The sequence below is a fragment of the Pipistrellus hanaki genome, assembly GCF_964339955.1.
Source record: "Pipistrellus hanaki genome assembly, chromosome: 12".
Classification (NCBI taxonomy): domain Eukaryota; kingdom Metazoa; phylum Chordata; class Mammalia; order Chiroptera; family Vespertilionidae; genus Pipistrellus; species Pipistrellus hanaki.
Genome location: NC_140514.1, coordinates 31,555,220 through 31,571,452, shown reverse-complemented (window position 1 = coordinate 31,571,452; position 16,233 = coordinate 31,555,220). Strand labels below are relative to the sequence as shown.

The 16,233-nt window shown below is 39.3% G+C and overlaps 1 protein-coding gene across 5 annotated transcripts in view; it reads left to right on the top strand.

The window, feature by feature from the left end:
- The window catches only part of USP34 (ubiquitin specific peptidase 34), a 179,950-nt gene that overhangs the window by 10,071 nt on the left and 153,646 nt on the right, over window positions 1–16,233 (top strand). For all 5 annotated transcript variants that reach the window (XM_084901048.1, XM_084901047.1, XM_084901045.1 and 2 more), the window contains exons 2-3: window positions 12,103–12,190; window positions 13,655–14,063. In XM_084901048.1, the coding sequence (XP_084757174.1) occupies window positions 12,103–12,190; window positions 13,655–14,063 (497 nt within the window). The remainder of the gene's footprint in view (window positions 1–12,102; window positions 12,191–13,654; window positions 14,064–16,233) is intronic.

The following is a 16,233-nucleotide window of genomic DNA, read 5'->3' as shown; positions in this document are numbered from 1 at the left end:
CTGGCCCTGTCAGGGTGCATGCGGTAGTCAACCAGTCAATGTGTCTCTTTCACATTGATGTTTCTTCATCTCTCCCTCTCTCTTCCCTTCTCTTGTCCTCCCTCAGTCTCCCTTCCTTCCACCCTCTTTAAAACTTAATGGAGGGAAACCTTTTTCCCCTCCCTACGAGGGAGTCCATTCTGTAGGACTCTTTCCCTCTCCCCATGTGGAAGTCTGTACTTGTTCTTCAATAAATCTTCACCTTTGCTGTACCCAAAAACAAAACAAAACAACAACAACAAAAAAACCCTTAATGGAAAAAATATCCTCCGGTATGGATTAATAACACATACACATAATCCTGCAAATGATCATCCTTGCATGTAAATATTTTAATACTTCACTGGTTCATTAAGATAAATTCCTAGAAGTGATTACTGTGCCAGAAATATAAGCAATTTGTTTATATTATCCAATTTCTAGAAAGGATATACTGATTTCCATTCTTTCAGCTGTGTCTTCGCAACTTGGGTACTCTCACTTGTACAGAATATTATCCTTAAAAAAGTGTTGTTTTGGCTAGTAAGTTTAAACACATTTTTATTGGCTATTTGCATTTATTTAATGGTATAAATGCACCTTTTTAACTTTTAATGTTTTGTATTAACTTATAAGAGCTGTTCAGTTATTAAGTATATCAGCCCTTGGTCATATTCAGCATGTATCTTTTTTTCCAGCTTTTTTGTTTGCTTTTTCATTTTGGCATTTCTAATTACTGGTTTAAGAAGTGTTTTATATTGTGCAGCTTCTCCATTGTTGCCTGTCTAAAATATAATATATGGTTATCATATTGCTTGCTTAAACCACCATAGCTCTTTATTGCCTGGAGATTAAAGTCCTAACTTTTTACCCTGGCATATATATTGTAGCACAGTTTGGCCTAAAGTCATTTCACTTTTTTTGTGAGACCTTCTTAAATCTTTTTGGACTGCTCTTAAAATGACTTATACCCTTTAGTTAGAATATGTACTGTGTAATAGCTCATCTTTTTATTAAAAAAAAAAAAAAGTCTCCCTTGCTGAATGGTGAACTCCTTAAAGTCAGAAGCCTTTAAAAAAAAATATTTTATTAATTTTTCACAGAGAGGAAGAGAGAGGGACAGAGAGTTAGAAACATCGATGAGAGAAAATCATCGATCAGCTGCCTCTTGCACACCCCCTACTGGGGATGTGCCCGCAATCAAGGTACATGTCCTTGACCGGAATCGAACCTGGGACCTACCTTTCAGTCTGCAGGCCGACGCTCTATCCACTGAGCCAAACCGATTTCGACGCTTATAGTCCTTTTAAATTGTTTTTTAGAGGGGTGGAGGGGTGAGACAGATTTGTTCCACTTATTTATGCATACATTAGTTGATTACTCTTTTAAAAATATTTTTATTGATTTCAGAGAGGAAAGGAGAGAGAGAGATGGAAACATAACCTGGGACCCTTCATTCCTTAGGCCCATGCTCTATCCACGGAACCAAACTGGCTAGGGCAGTGGTCAGCAAATTCATTTGTCAACAGAGCCAAATATCAACAGTACAATTGAAATTTCTTTTGAGAGCCAAATTTTTTGAACTTAAACTTCTTCTAATGCCACTTCTTCAAAGTAGACTCGCTCAGGCCATGGTATTTTGTGGAAGAGCCGCATTCAAGGGGCCAAAGAGCTGCAAGTGATTCGTGAGCCAGTTTGCCGACCACTGGCTAGGGCATTAGTTGATTATTTTAATTTTATTTTTTCCCCTTTTTTAAAGAAAATTCTTTATTGTTGAAAGTATTACCTATGTCCTCTTTTTTCCACCATTGTCCTTCAGTCTTCCCTGTGCGGGGAGTGGGGGCATTGTCTGTACCATGGGCCATGCATATATGCTTACAAGGCTCTTGGATGATTATTTCCTACCCACCCATCTTCCCTCAGAGATTTCGTACTCTGTTCTATGCGTTTGTTTCTGGATCCACTCAGTTTATTAGTTTATTTTGTTACTTAGATTCCACATATGAGTGTGATCATTTGATACTTGTCTTTCTCTGACTCACTTATTTAACTTAGCATGGTAATTCTCCAGGTTCCACTATGCTGTCTCAAAGTACAAGATACTCTTTTTTTTTTTTTTTTTTTTACTGCTGTATAGTATTCCATGGTAAAAATGTGCCACAGCTTTTTTATTCACTCATCTACTGATGGGCTCTTGGGCTGTTTCCAGATAGCTATTGTAAATTGTGCTGTTATGAATATAGGGGTGCATACATTCTTTCTGATTGGTGGAATCATTGGATCAAATGGCAGTTTCATACTTAGTTTTTTGAGGAAACTCCATACTGTTTAAAAAAAAAATATATATATATATATATATATATATATATATATATATATATATATATATATATATATAAAATTATTTTTTACAGAGAGGGAGAGAGAAAGATAGAAAGTAAGAAACTTCGATGAGAGAGAATCATCGATCAGTTGCCTCCTGCACACTCCCCACTGGGGATGTGCCTGAAACCAAGGTACATGCCCTTGACTGGAATTGAACCTGGGACCCTTCAGTCCGCAGGCTCTATCCACTGAGCCAAAGTGGTTTTGGCTATATATATATATATATATATTTTTTTTTTTTTTTAAATTGATTTTTACAGAGAGGAAGGGAGAGGGATAGTCAGAAACATCAATGAGAGAGAAAAATTGGTCAGCTGCTTCCTGCACACTTCCTTCTGGGGATGTGCCTGCAACTGAGGTACGTGCCCTTGACTGGAATCGAACCTGGGACCCTCCACAGGCGGGCACTCTATCCACTGAGCCAAACCACTTGGGGTCACACTGTTTTTCATAATGGCTGTTCCAGTCTGCAATCCCACCAGCAGTGTACTAGGATTCCCTTTTCTCCACATCCTCACTAGCATTTAACCATTTGTTGATAGTAGCATTTGGGCAGGTGTGAGGTGATACCACATTGTTGCTTTAATTTGCATGTTTCTGATGAAGAGTGACTGAGCATTTTTTTCATATGTCTTTTGGCCATCTGTATGTCCACTTTGGAGAAGTGTCTATTTAGGTCCTTTACTCAGAGAGGAGAGGGAGGGAGAGAAAAACTTCATTGATGTGAGAGAACCATTGATCCGCTGCCTCCTGCATGCCCCACATGGGGGATGTCCCACAAGCCAGGCATATGCCCTTGATCAGAATCAAACTCGGGACTCCTCAGTCCACAGGGCAACACTCTGTCCACTGAGCCAAGCCAGCTAGGGCTGCCCATTTTTTAATTGGATTGTTTGTCTTTTTGTTAAGTTGTATGAATTCCACATATATATTTTATTGATTTTTTTATAGAGATGAAGGGAGAGTTAGAAAAATAGAGAGTTGGAAACATCGATGAGAGAGAATCATCGGGATCAGCTGCCTCTTGCACACCTGGGACCTTTCAGTCCACAGGCCGACGCTCTATCCACTGAGCCAAACTGGTTTTGGCTCCTTCTATATTTTTTATATTTACCCTTTATTAGATGTACCATTGCCAAATATGTTCTCCCCTACAGTGGGCTCCCTTTTCTTTTTATTGATGGTTTCTTTTGCTGTGCAGAAGTTCTTTAGTTATGTAATCCCATTTGTTTATTTTTTTCCTTAAAAAATAAAGTTTCTTTTGTTCTAGGAGATGTATCTGCACACATATTGCTATAAGAGATGTCTGAGATTTTGCTTCCTCATGGTTCTAGTATTTTTATGGTTTCATGAGTTACATTTAAGTCTTTTATTCATGTTGAGTTTATTCTTTTGTGTGGTGTAAGTTGGTGGTCAAGTTTAATTTTTTGCATGTATCTGTCCCATTTCATAACACAGTTTATTGAAGAGACCGTCTTGACTCTATTGTATGCTCTTGCTCCTTTGTCAAATATTAATTGAACATAATGGCTTGGGTCAATTTCTGGGGTCTCTGTTCTGTTCCATTGATCTATATGCCTATTCTTTTTTTTTTTTTTTTTTTTTTTTTTTTTTTAAATATATTTTATTGATTTTTTACAGAGAGGAAGGGAGAGAGATAGAGCTAGAAACGTCAATGAGAGAGAAACATCGACCAGCTGCCTCTTGCACACCCCCTACCGGGGATGTGCCCGCAACCAACGTACATGCCCTTGACCGGAATCGAACCTGGGACCTTTCAATCCGCAGGCTGATGCTCTACCGCTGAGCCAAACCGGTTTCAGCAATATATGCCTATTCTTGTGCCAGTACAGGTTGTTTTGATTACAGTGGCTTTGTAGTATAACTTGAAATCTGGTATTTTGATTCCTCCAACATTGTGTGTGTGTGTGTGTGTGTGTGTGTGTGTGTGTGTGTGTGTGTCAAGGTTGCTGCAGCTATTTGGGGTCTTTTTTTTTTTTTCCTTCATATTTTTTTATTAAGGTATTATATGTGTACATATGTTACCAACCCTCCCACCCCCCACTCCCATACATGCCCCCCTTCCCAGAATTTTGCGTCTATTGCTTAGGCTTATATGCATGCATACAAGTCCTTTGGTTGATCTCTTATCTCCCCCATATTTCCCTACTCTTCCCATTGTAATTTGACAGTCTGTTTGTTGCTTTACTGTCTCTGTATCTTTCTTTTTGTTCATCGGTTTATAATGTTCCTTATTATCCATAAATGAGTGAGATTATGTGTTTTTTTTTGTTTTTTTTTAATAAATATATTTTATTGATTTTACACAGAGAGGAATTGAGAGGGATAGAGAGTTAGAAACGTCGATGAGAGAGAAACATCGACCAGCTGCCTCCTGCACACCCCCCACTGGGGATGTGCCCGCAACCAATGTACATGCCCTTGACCGGAATTGAACCCAGGACCCTTCAGTCCCCAGGCTGATGCTCTTCCACTGAGCCAAACCGGCTTCGGCTATGTGGTGTTTTTCTTTTTTTTTTTTTTTTTTAATATATTTTATTGATTTTTTTACAGAGAGGAAGGGAGAGAGAGATAGAGAGTTAGAAACATCGATGAGAGAGAGTCATCAATCAGCTGCCTCTTGCACAACCCCTACTGGGGATATGCCCGCAACCAAGGTACATGCCCTTGACTGGAATCGAACCCGGGACTTTTCAATCCCCAAGCCGACGCTCTATCCATTGAGCCAAACCAGTTTCGGCTATGTGGTGTTTTTCTTTCATTGACTGGCTTATTTCACTCAGCATAATGTTCTCCAATTCCATCCAGGTTGCTGCAAATGATAAGAATTCCTTTTTTTATGGCAGCATAGTATTCCATTGTGTAGATGTACCATAGTTTTTTGGTCCTGGGGTCTTGTTTGATTCCATATAAATTTTTGGAGAATTTTTTCTAGCTCTGTGAAATATGCTGCTGTTATTTTAATTGGGATTGCATTGAATCTGTAAATTGCCTTGGGTAGTATGGACATTTTAATGTTGATTCTACCAATCCATGAACACGGTATATTCTTCCACTTGTTTATATTGTCTTCAATCTCTTTTCTCAACATCCTGTAGTTTTCCAAGTACAGGTCTTTTGCCTCCGTGGTTAAGTTTATTCTTAAGTATCTTTTTTGTTGCAGTGGTAAATGGGATTGCTTGTTTAATTACTCTTGCTGAGAATTCACTATTGGTGTATAAAAAAGCCATTGATTTTTCAGTGTTAATTTGGTATCCTGCTACATTGCCAAATTAATTTATTAAATCTAGTAGTTTTTTTGGTGGAGTCTTTGATTGCTGTGGCTAGGACTTCTAGTACTACCTTTACTAATAATCTATATTAATAAAAGGGTAATATGCTAATTAGACCAGATGTTTTCTGGACATCCATCTAGACATCCTTCCAGACAAAGCCATGGTGGCGGAGGCTGGGGCAGAGGCAGTTACGGGAGACCAGGCTGGCATTGGAGGGCAGTTAGGGGTGACCATGTCTGCAGAAGAGGACAGTTGGGGGCGACCAGGCCGGCAGGGGAGGGTGGTTAGGGGCAACCAGGCTGGCAGGGTAGGGTGATTGGGGGTGACCAGGCCAGCAGGCAGAAGTAGTTAGGGTGCAGTTAAGGGTATCAGACTGGCAGGCAGGTGAGCAGTTAGGAGCCAGTGGTTCCAGATTGGAGAGGGTACAGGCAGGGCTGAGGAAACAACCCCCCCACATGCATGAATTGGGGGGAGGGGGGGCTCTAGTGTTGAATAAGAGGGGTGAAAGCAGATATCCCTATCTTGTTCCTTTTCTTAGAGGAAATGGTTTTAGTTTTTGCCCATTGAATATGATGTTGGCTGTAGATTTGCCATGTATGGCCTTTATCATGTTGAGATATACTCCCTCTATTCTCACTTTGCTGAGAGTTTTTATCAAAAATGGGTATTGGAATTTGTTGAGTGCTTTTTCTGTGCCTATTGATAGGATCATGTTATTTTTGTCTTTCAATTTGTTTATGTGATGTATCACATTTATTGATTTGTCAATATTGTACCAGCCTTGCATCCTTAAAATAAATCCCACTTGGTCATGGTGTATGATCTTTTTAATATATTGCTGTATCTGATTTGCTAATATTTTGTTGAGGATTTTAGCATGTCATCAGTTGATTCTTGTGTGTGTGTGTGTGTGTGTGTGTGTGTATCTTTATTGTTCTGATTATTACAGTTGTTCCTCTTTTTTCCTCCCATAGTTCTCCTCTATCTGGTCCCCACCCCACCATCTGGTTTTACCCTCCACCCTACTGTCCTCATCCATAGATGTATGATTTTTATCCAGTCTCTTCCCACACCCCCACACCCTTTTCCCCATGAGGATTGTCAATCCACTCCCTTTCTATGTGCCAGATTCTATTAAATTCATCAGATTATTCTGTTCATCAGGTTTTTTATTCATTTTATATTTAGATTCACTTGTTGATAGATGAGTTTTTGTTGGTCATAATTTTTATCTTTACCCTTTCTTCTTCCTCTTCCTAAAGAATACCTTTTAGCATTTCATATAATACTGATTTGGTGATAATGAACTCCTTTAGCTTTTTCTTATCTATGAAGCTTTTTATTTGCCCTTCAATTCTGAATGATAACTTTGCTGGGTAGAGTACTCTTGATTGTAGGTTCTTGGTATTCATCACTTTGAATATTTCTTGCCACTCCCATCTGGCCTGCATAGTTTCTGTTGAGAAATCAGTTGACAGTCATAGAGTGCTCCCTTGTAGGTAACTGTTTTTCTCATGCTGCTTTTAATATTCTCTCTTTGTCTTCTGCTCTTGACATTTTATTATTTATTTATTTTTATAAAATATATTTTATTTATTTTTTACAGAATGGAAGAGAGAGGAGATAGAGAGTTAGAAATATCGATGAGAGAGAGTAATCTATCATTTGCCTCTTGCACATCCCCTACTGGGGATGTGCCCACAACCTAGGTACATGCCCCTGACCGGAATGGAACCTGGGACCTTTCAGTCCGCAGACCGACGCTCTACCACTGAGCCAAACCGGTTTTGGCAGTTTTCATTATCTTGTTCCCTCTCTTTTGGCACCCCATAATTCTGATGTTGGTATACTTGAAGTTGTCTCAGAGGCTCCTTACATTATCTTCAACTTTTTGGATTATTTTTTCTTTTCCGGTTGAGTGTTTTTTGCTTTTTTGTATTTTAAATCTTTGAGTTGATTCTTGCATTCCTCTAGTCTGCTGTTGGGACTCTGTATAATATTTTTTATTTCAGTCAGTGTATGTTTAATTTCTAGTTGGTCCTTTTTCATATCTTTGAGGGTCTCACTAAATTTATCAGCCTTTTCTAGGAAATTCTTGAAAAACCTTATAACCGTAGTTTAGAACTCTATATCCAGTCGCTTGCTTTCCTCCATTTCTTTTGTTTGTTTGATCTGTTTATTTGTCTCCACATTTTCACTGCTTTCCTTAGTTGGTAGTGTAGCTTTGTGTTGTAGGTGTCATATATGGCCCAGTGGGTCGGTCTTCCCAGTTACCCGAGGGGGACGGACACCTTTGGTGCACCTCTGTGTGGACTGTGTTTACAGCCTTGTTGTAGTAAAGTCTTGATTATTGTTGGTATCACTGGGAGGAATTGACCTCCAGGCCAATTGGCTGTGATGATAAGCTGTGTCTACGATGGGAGACCTTCTCTGCTGGGGACAGCCTTATAGGACCAGACTCGGAGGATTGCAAAAGTCTCTGTGCTCAGCTTGGATGGTCCGAGTCTCAGGGCAGGGCTTGACAGCATTGGCTTCTTGTCAGCCCTGCCCTTGTGTGTGTGCCTCCAGACCTCTGCCTTCCGTGGTTCCCCAGAGTTTCTGCCTGACAGTCCAGATTCCCCCATAAGAGCATGGGTTCCCAGGGGCTCGCCTGGAACTGAAGTTCAATGAGCTTCTGACTCCCTTCCAGTAGGGAAAGCCTACAGCAACCTCCGCAGTACGTCTTCTCTGTGCGCACTTGTGCACGCCTCCAGACCCTTTCCCCACCACGGCTTCCCCAAGACTCCGAGTCTCCATGTGCCTTTCTCTCTACCTTACAGTCCACACTCCCCCCGTATGAGCCTGGGTCCACGGGGTTTCAGCTGGAATTGGGGTTCAGTGGAGTCAGATCTGGGATTCATTGTAGTCGGGGGCTTCCTCCTCCCGCCAGAGAAAGTCATTCAGGTATTTATCTGCCCTTCCTCTCTGCGCTCGTGTCTCAGTACCACAGCCCTTTGCAGCTCCTGTGATTCTCTGTGAGCTTTTCTTTTTTTCTAGTTGTAGAATTTCTACTTAGCCAGCTTTCCTGTGGTTCTGGAAAATGTCTTTTCTGTCTTTTAGTTGTAGTTTTGAGATATAGTGCGAGGCAGCAGTTTAGGTGCTTACCTATGTTGCCATCTTGGTTTTTCCTCCCTTGAAGTCTTGAGTTGCTGTTTTTAACATCTGAATAAGCAGTCACCTTACTGACTGGCTTCATGAAAGATACACCTGTGTCAGCTTTGTTAGGGGTTGAGGCTTTTTCAGGCTTTTCTATGGATCTACCTCGTTCTCATTTCTTTTTTTAAAATATATTTTATTGATTTTTTACAGAGAAGAAGGGAGAGGGATAGAGAGCTAGAAACGTCAATGAGAGAGAAACATCGACCAGCTGCCTCCTGCACACCCCTTACGGAGCTGTGCCTGCAACCAAGGTACATGTCCTTGACCGGAATTGAACCCCGGACCTTCAGTCCGTAGGCCGACGCTCTACCACTGAGCCAAACCGGTTTCGGCTCCTCCTCATTTCTTATACACCCTTGGAGGGAATTCTTAAGATTGTATGTCTTCTCTAGATCACGCAAAGCTGGGTTCAGTGCTGACAGACTGATTTGCTTTCCTTAGGTGGTGCTGAAATATCAAGTTTGTGTGCTTTTTCCCACTTCCCTAGAGTTGGGAACCTTTCCGTACCTACCAAGTAGCTGTCTGCAAAGGCTCATTCATGTTGCTCTTAGGAGTGCACTCTTAGGTGCTAGCCATGGGATGGGACTGTGTCTACATCAGTGATTTTCAACCGGTTTGCTGCAGGAGTTTTTAAAACCTGACTATTTAGTCAGGGGCACTGGCCTCTTTTCTTTTAGATTGTCAAATAAAAAATGAGAACAGATGACACAATAGCCTTTCGGTGTGAATGAATCAAAATTACAACTAATTTTTGTCAGATTGGCAAAAAATATTGTATGTTTTTTGGTGTGCCACAGAATTTTAGCAGTTTATGTGTGCCATGAGATTAAAAAGGCTAAAAACCACTGGTTTAAATGATCAATTATATTGTTATTTTTTTTCTTCTTTAAATATTTTATTGATTTTTTACAGAGAGGAAGAGAGAGGGATAGAGAGTTAGAAACATTGATCAGCTGCCTCTTGCACACACACACACACACCCCCTTTGGGGATGTGCCCACAACCAGGGTACATGCCCTTGACCAAAATTGAACCCGGGACCCTTTAGTCTGCAGGCCAACACTCTATCCACTGAGCCAAACTGGTTTCGATACATATTTTCAACTGTTGACTTCCTCCTATAGGTCTATTGGTCTATTGACTTTGATGGAAATAAAATGATTAGCTGCTTTTTGTTTGTTTTTTTACTCTTGCTATGCCTTTTCCAATTGTTTTTGAATTAATACTGTGTATTTGTTACTGAGACTATGTAAATATTATTCACTGTTAAGTCAGGTAGTATACTGTAGTTACATTGTTGGACTTATACCATTTCTTTCATTCCTATAGTTAGTAGTTTCCAAGTTTGTATGCATGTGTGTTGAGTTTCTGTCAGCATTTATTATATTTCCTCTAAAAGAGTAAAACTTGTTTTTAGATAAATCAAATGTAAATTACATGTTTAGTTCTCCTACTGCAGAACCATCTTACTTAGCCCTTTTATTCTGTTTTTCCTGTCTCTTAAAAATATATATATATATTTTAATTGATTTCATAAAGAAAGGGAGAGGGAGAGAGAGAAATGTCAGTGATGAGAGAGTCATTGATCGGCTGCCTCCTACATATCCCCACATTGGGAATCAAGCTCACAACCTGGGAATGTGTCCTGACTGGGAATCGAACCCATGACCTACTGGTGCACAGGTCAATGTATTGTAGCTACAGGTCAATGCTCAACCACTGAGCCACGCCACCTAGGCTGATCTCTGATTTTATACAAACACTAGAGGCCTGGTGCATGAAATTAATATTTAATAAAGAGAAGTAACCAAATAGATGTTGAAGGGTTAAAGAGCAAAGAAACCCAGAGGACACCCAGAAAATGATGATGAAGATGATAACTGCAGGAAACATCCATTCTCCCCTGAGGCTGGAGAAACAAAGGAAAGAGGGTTGTCTAGGACTTTAGGGAAGGGATGCTGCCTTCCTAATCCTGGTACTTTAAGAGGGTGGTACCATGAGATAGGTTCTTAGAAGTTGGCACCTGGCTGGAATCAACGCTGCTACTGAGTGTAGCTTTCAGATATAGCAAGCTAAAGAGTTCTTGGTTTCTTTCTACCTTCCAGTCCTTTTCTAGTGCTGTGTAGGCACTGGAGGAAGATCTTAACAGGAAGCCAATTGGAAATGAAAAATGTAACTTGTAAAAGTTCCAGCCCCAGCATCACAAAACAGAAGGGTGGATTTGCAGTTTTGAGAGAGAATCCTATCTGATAAAGAGGGAATATGCTAATTGACCATCACTCTGTCACAAAGGTGACTATACCCACAGCTGAGACCAAGTTCCCATAAGGAGCCTTAACAAGCAATAAGCAGGTCCCTGAGGCTATGCCTTACCCCACCCCTGTGGGGCTTGACTGGGGATCTAAGGCTGTGCCCCCCATCCAGTGGGGCTTGATGAGGGACCTCAAGGTGCACACCCAGTGTCAGGTCAGGGAACTCAGGCCGTGCCCCTGCCCAACAGGGCTTGATGGGGGTCCTGAGGCTGCACCCCCCACCCGGTGCTGGGCCAGGGGACTTCAGGCCATGCCCCCCACCCAGCAGGGCTTTACAGGCAATCTCAGGCTGGGTCCCTTATCTGGTGGGGCTTGATGGAGGACCTCAAGGCATGCCCCCGGCCCTGGTCGGGCCAGGGGGCCTGAGGCTACGTCCCCTGGCTTGACAAGGTGGGACTGGCCGGGTCTGGATCTAACCTGGGGGCGTGGGGTTGAGGGAGGTTGGTTTGGGGCTCATGTGATTTTGAGGTGCATGTGGGTGGGTGGGGACTTGACTCTGTGGTCAGCCCCAGATTCTGACAGAAGGAAGGTTTTCATATACATTTTACCAATTTTCTTTAATCTCTAACATTCTATTATAGAGAAAGGGCAAATAGCAATATTAAATTATTTCCTCTAATTAACTCCCTTTTAATGTGCATGAATTTCGTGTACCAGGTCACTAGTACCAGAGTAATTGCAAAATCTCCTGCCCCCCCGCCCCCCCAGAATTACATATATTAGAAGTCTCTTCTAAAGCTCAAATTCATCATTTGTGAAACCAAGATTTATTGTCTTTGATGAAAGCAAAAAATAAAAAGTCACCTAAAATCTGAGCTTTTTATTTAAAAATGAAGTATTGGTTTAGGATTATTTATTCATAATTAAAAATTATCTTTTCTATTTTATTTTAGTATCAGATATAGAAGGTGGTGATGGACTGCAGCTCAGAAAGGAACATACTCTCAGAATATTTGCTTATATCAATTCCTGGACACAGAGGTATGTATTCTTAAGTATGTTGAAGACTACTTTATGATTTGTATTTTAAATTTGCTTTGTCATCAAGTTCTCCTTTTATTTAAAAAAAACAAAAACACTTTATTGACTTTTTACAGAGAGGAAGGGAAAAAGATAGTTAGAAACATCTATGAGAGAGAAACAATGATTAGCTGCCTCCTGCATGCCCCCTACTGGGGATGTGCCCACAACCAAGATACATGCCCTTGACTGGAATCGAAGCTGGGACCTTTCAGTCCGTGGGCTCTAGCCACTGAGCCAAACCGGTTTTGGCAAGTTCTCCTTTTAGAATGTTGGGTTGTATACCTTTAGTCATTAAACGACAATTTATCAATATTTATTAAATCTTCCTTACTTACTTATGGTTTTGTTTTTAAAACATAAAAATAAAAATTCATTTTTTTCTTTAATACCCTCCATTTTTAACACATATGGATGTGATAAAAATTTTTAAGGATTATTATTTTGAGAGATTAAATAATTGTTATGGCATAGATAAAGACCTATAACAAACTTAACTAAGAAAAATCACCAATGTGATAGAGGACACTTTGACCCTTCTGGGAGCCACTTGCTATTTGTTTTTTTCCTATTATGTATATTAGATCCATTTAAAAATAATTCATATAAAGAATAAAACTTTACATATTTGTCCTCATTCCCCCATTACCTTCTCAAATACCCCCTCCCCCATTCATGTCCCGACCCCCCTGTTGTCTGTGATCACTGGTTAGGCTTATATGCATGCACACAAGTCCTTTTGTTGCAAATTATTAATTTTAAAATGTGGGTTTAAAAATTGACAACAAAACCACTTACGAAAAATAAGCAGCTTTACTAATAAGGCATGTTATTATAGCCTGTTTCCTGCTATTTACTAAGCATAAAATGAGTACTTAGTTTTTAGAGAAGCAAAGATATATGCCACAATTCTTATGCTTAAATACTTCTTTGTATAGAAAGACATGTAAATGGCCTACATAAAATCAAGATCATAGCTGTTAATTTAATACGATGACTTTTTATTAACTAAGTACCAGTTTTTGGTGTGATGCTATCTAAAAAAGTTATGGTGCTTCTTTAAAAAAATATATACATTTTATTGTTTTTTTAAAGAGAGGAAGAGAGAGGGATAGAGAGTTAGAAACATCAATGAGAGAGAATCATTGATCAGCTGCCTCTTGCACACCCTATACTGGGGATGTGCCCGAAACCAAGGTACGCGCCCTTGACCGGAATCGAACCTGGGACCTTTCAGTCCGCAGGCCGATGCTCTATCCACTGAGTCAAACCAGTTTTGACAGTTATGGTGCTTCTTAATCAGGAAGGAGGAAATAAAAAACGTTTAGAAAAATATATTTTAGTATTTGCTTAATTTTTTATATCGTTATATATAATTGTTACTTCTCTAAGAAGTATTAATTAATTATTTTTTTTCTCTTATAGGCAATGTTTATGCTGCTTCAAGGAATATAAGCATTTGGAAATTTTTAACCAAGTAGTGTGTGCACTTATTAACTTAGTGATTGCCCAAGTTCAAGTGCTCCGGGACCAGCTTTGTAAACATTGTACTACTATTAACATAGATTCCACGTGGCAAGATGAGAGTAATCAAGCAGAAGAACCACTGAATATAGAAAGAGAGTGTAATGAAGGAAGTACAGAAAGGCAAAAGTCAATAGAAAAAAAATCAAACTCTACAAAAATTTGTAATGTGACTGAGGAGAGTTCTGATCCTTTTAGTTTATGGAATACAGATGAGAAGGAAAAACTCTTACTATGTGTGGCAAAAATTTTTCAAATTCAATTTCCCTTATATACTGCTTATAAGCATAATACTCATCCTACTATAGAGGTATGTAAAAATAGGTATTGTGAATTTTTATGTAATATTTGTTAGTGCATACTAGTAGTTGTCAGTTTCTAATTTATGAGTAAATATAAAGATAGTTATTGATGCGAAAAATTATAAAAATTTCTATTATAAAAATAATTCCAATTTTCTTTAGACTATTCCTGTAATAACTTTATTGAATATTTGTTCAGCATATTCCTATTAATGTATACATTGAACTCATAAAAATTTGAACTGTTCATTGGTGATTTAAACATTTTGCTAATGTGTTTCTATGCTCTATTGTAAGTCTTTCAAAAGGTAAAGATTGGGGAAAAAGAAGCACATAGAATTTTAAATTTCATTCTTAGAGGCATGGGTAACAGAATTTGAAATTGCTTAGTCACAAAAGTAACTTAGTTTTAAATACTACTTTCTTTTGTAACTCAAGGTGCTTGACTCATTCTATTTGTAATACTTTTACAAACCCTTTTAAGAGATTAGTAACACACATTAGGTTTCTAATATAATGGCGTTTCTTTCTAAATGTAGTGAAAATTGAGATAGTTATGTGGCAGTGTATAATATTAGTGGCTTAAAACAATAGTGATTTATTAATATTCATGATTCTGTGAATTGGCCTGGCAATTCCTTTGCTGGTTTTGTATGGTCACATTTATGCAGCTGCATTCACTTTTGAGTGTTTTTGATGGTCCAACTTCATGTATGACAGTTGGTGCTGTCTTTTGTCTAGGCCGGGCAGTAGTCGCCAACTGGTGGTCCATGAGGTCCGAAAGGTTGGCGACCCTGTTCTAGGGCACCTTACCGTAAATATTTGCACATCCCCTCTCATTCTCTCTAGGATAGACAAGTTTCCTTATATAATATATTGTCTTAGCATTGATCCAGGAGGGGGAAAATTAGAAGCTATAAGGCCTTTTAAAATCCAGCCTCTGAAACCACACAGCATCAGTTTTGCCACATTATATTGGTTGCAGCAATTTACAAAGGCAGCCTAAATAAGGGGTGTGAAGTAGACTTCATCTCTGGATGAGAGGAGAGATAGTTTCATTTTAAACTTTAAGGTATATTCCTTTCCCGTGCATTCTGGCATGGGAAGATTTGTGGCCATTAATAAATCTACCATGCCGAAACCAGTTTGGCTCAGAGGATAGAGCGTCGGCCTGCAGACTGAAAGGTCCTAGGTTCGATTCCGGTCAGGGGTTATGTATCTTGGTTGCAGGCGCGTCCCCAGCGGGGGGTGTGCGGGAGGCAGCTGATCGAAGTTTCTCTCGTCCATGTTTCTAGCTCTTTATATCTCTCCCTTCCTCTCTAAAAAAATCAATAAAATACATATTTTTAAAAACAACAAAAAAACTACCATATGCTTTAAAAAAATTCTGCCTATTTTTTTAAGACTATTCTATAATATTTATACTGATTTCTTTATTTTTATTTTTTATTTTAAAATATATTTTATTGGATTTTTACCTAGAAGAAGGGAGCGGGGGATAGAGTCAGAAACATTGATGAGAGGGAAACATTGATCAGCTGCCTCCTGCATGCCTCCTACTGGGGATGTGCCTGCAACCAAGGTACATGTCCTTGACTGGAATCGAACCTGGGACCTTTCAGTCTGCAGGCTGATGCTCTATCCACTGAGCCAAACTGGTCAGGGCCCATTTTAAGTGTTTTTATAAGAATTACTCTAGCCCTAGCCAGTTAACTCAGTGGATAGAGCATCGGCCTGTGGACTGAAGAGCCCTGGGTTTGATTCTGCTGAAGGTCACATGCGTGGGTTGTGGGCTCCATCCCAAGTAGAGGATGTGTGGGAGGCAGTTGATCAATGGTTTTCATCATTGATGTTTCTCTCCTCCCTTCCTCTCTGTAATCAATAAAAAGTGTATGTGGTGTGTGTGTATGAATTATTCCAATTCTTTAAGGAAATAGTTTTATTTAACAAGGCAAATAACTTCTAATACATAGTATGGAAAGATTTATTTCGAGAAGAGTTAACATATACTTAAGAAGTCAATCATATTAGCTTCAATTAGGAATACCACTGTTCATAATGAAAAGAAATAGCAAAATCTGAATTTTTATGATATCAGTCTTTAAAAAATTGTATTTTGTAAGAATTGTCATCAAGTAGTGTGACCTAATTGTATTTAACTTTTTTTTTTTTTTTTTG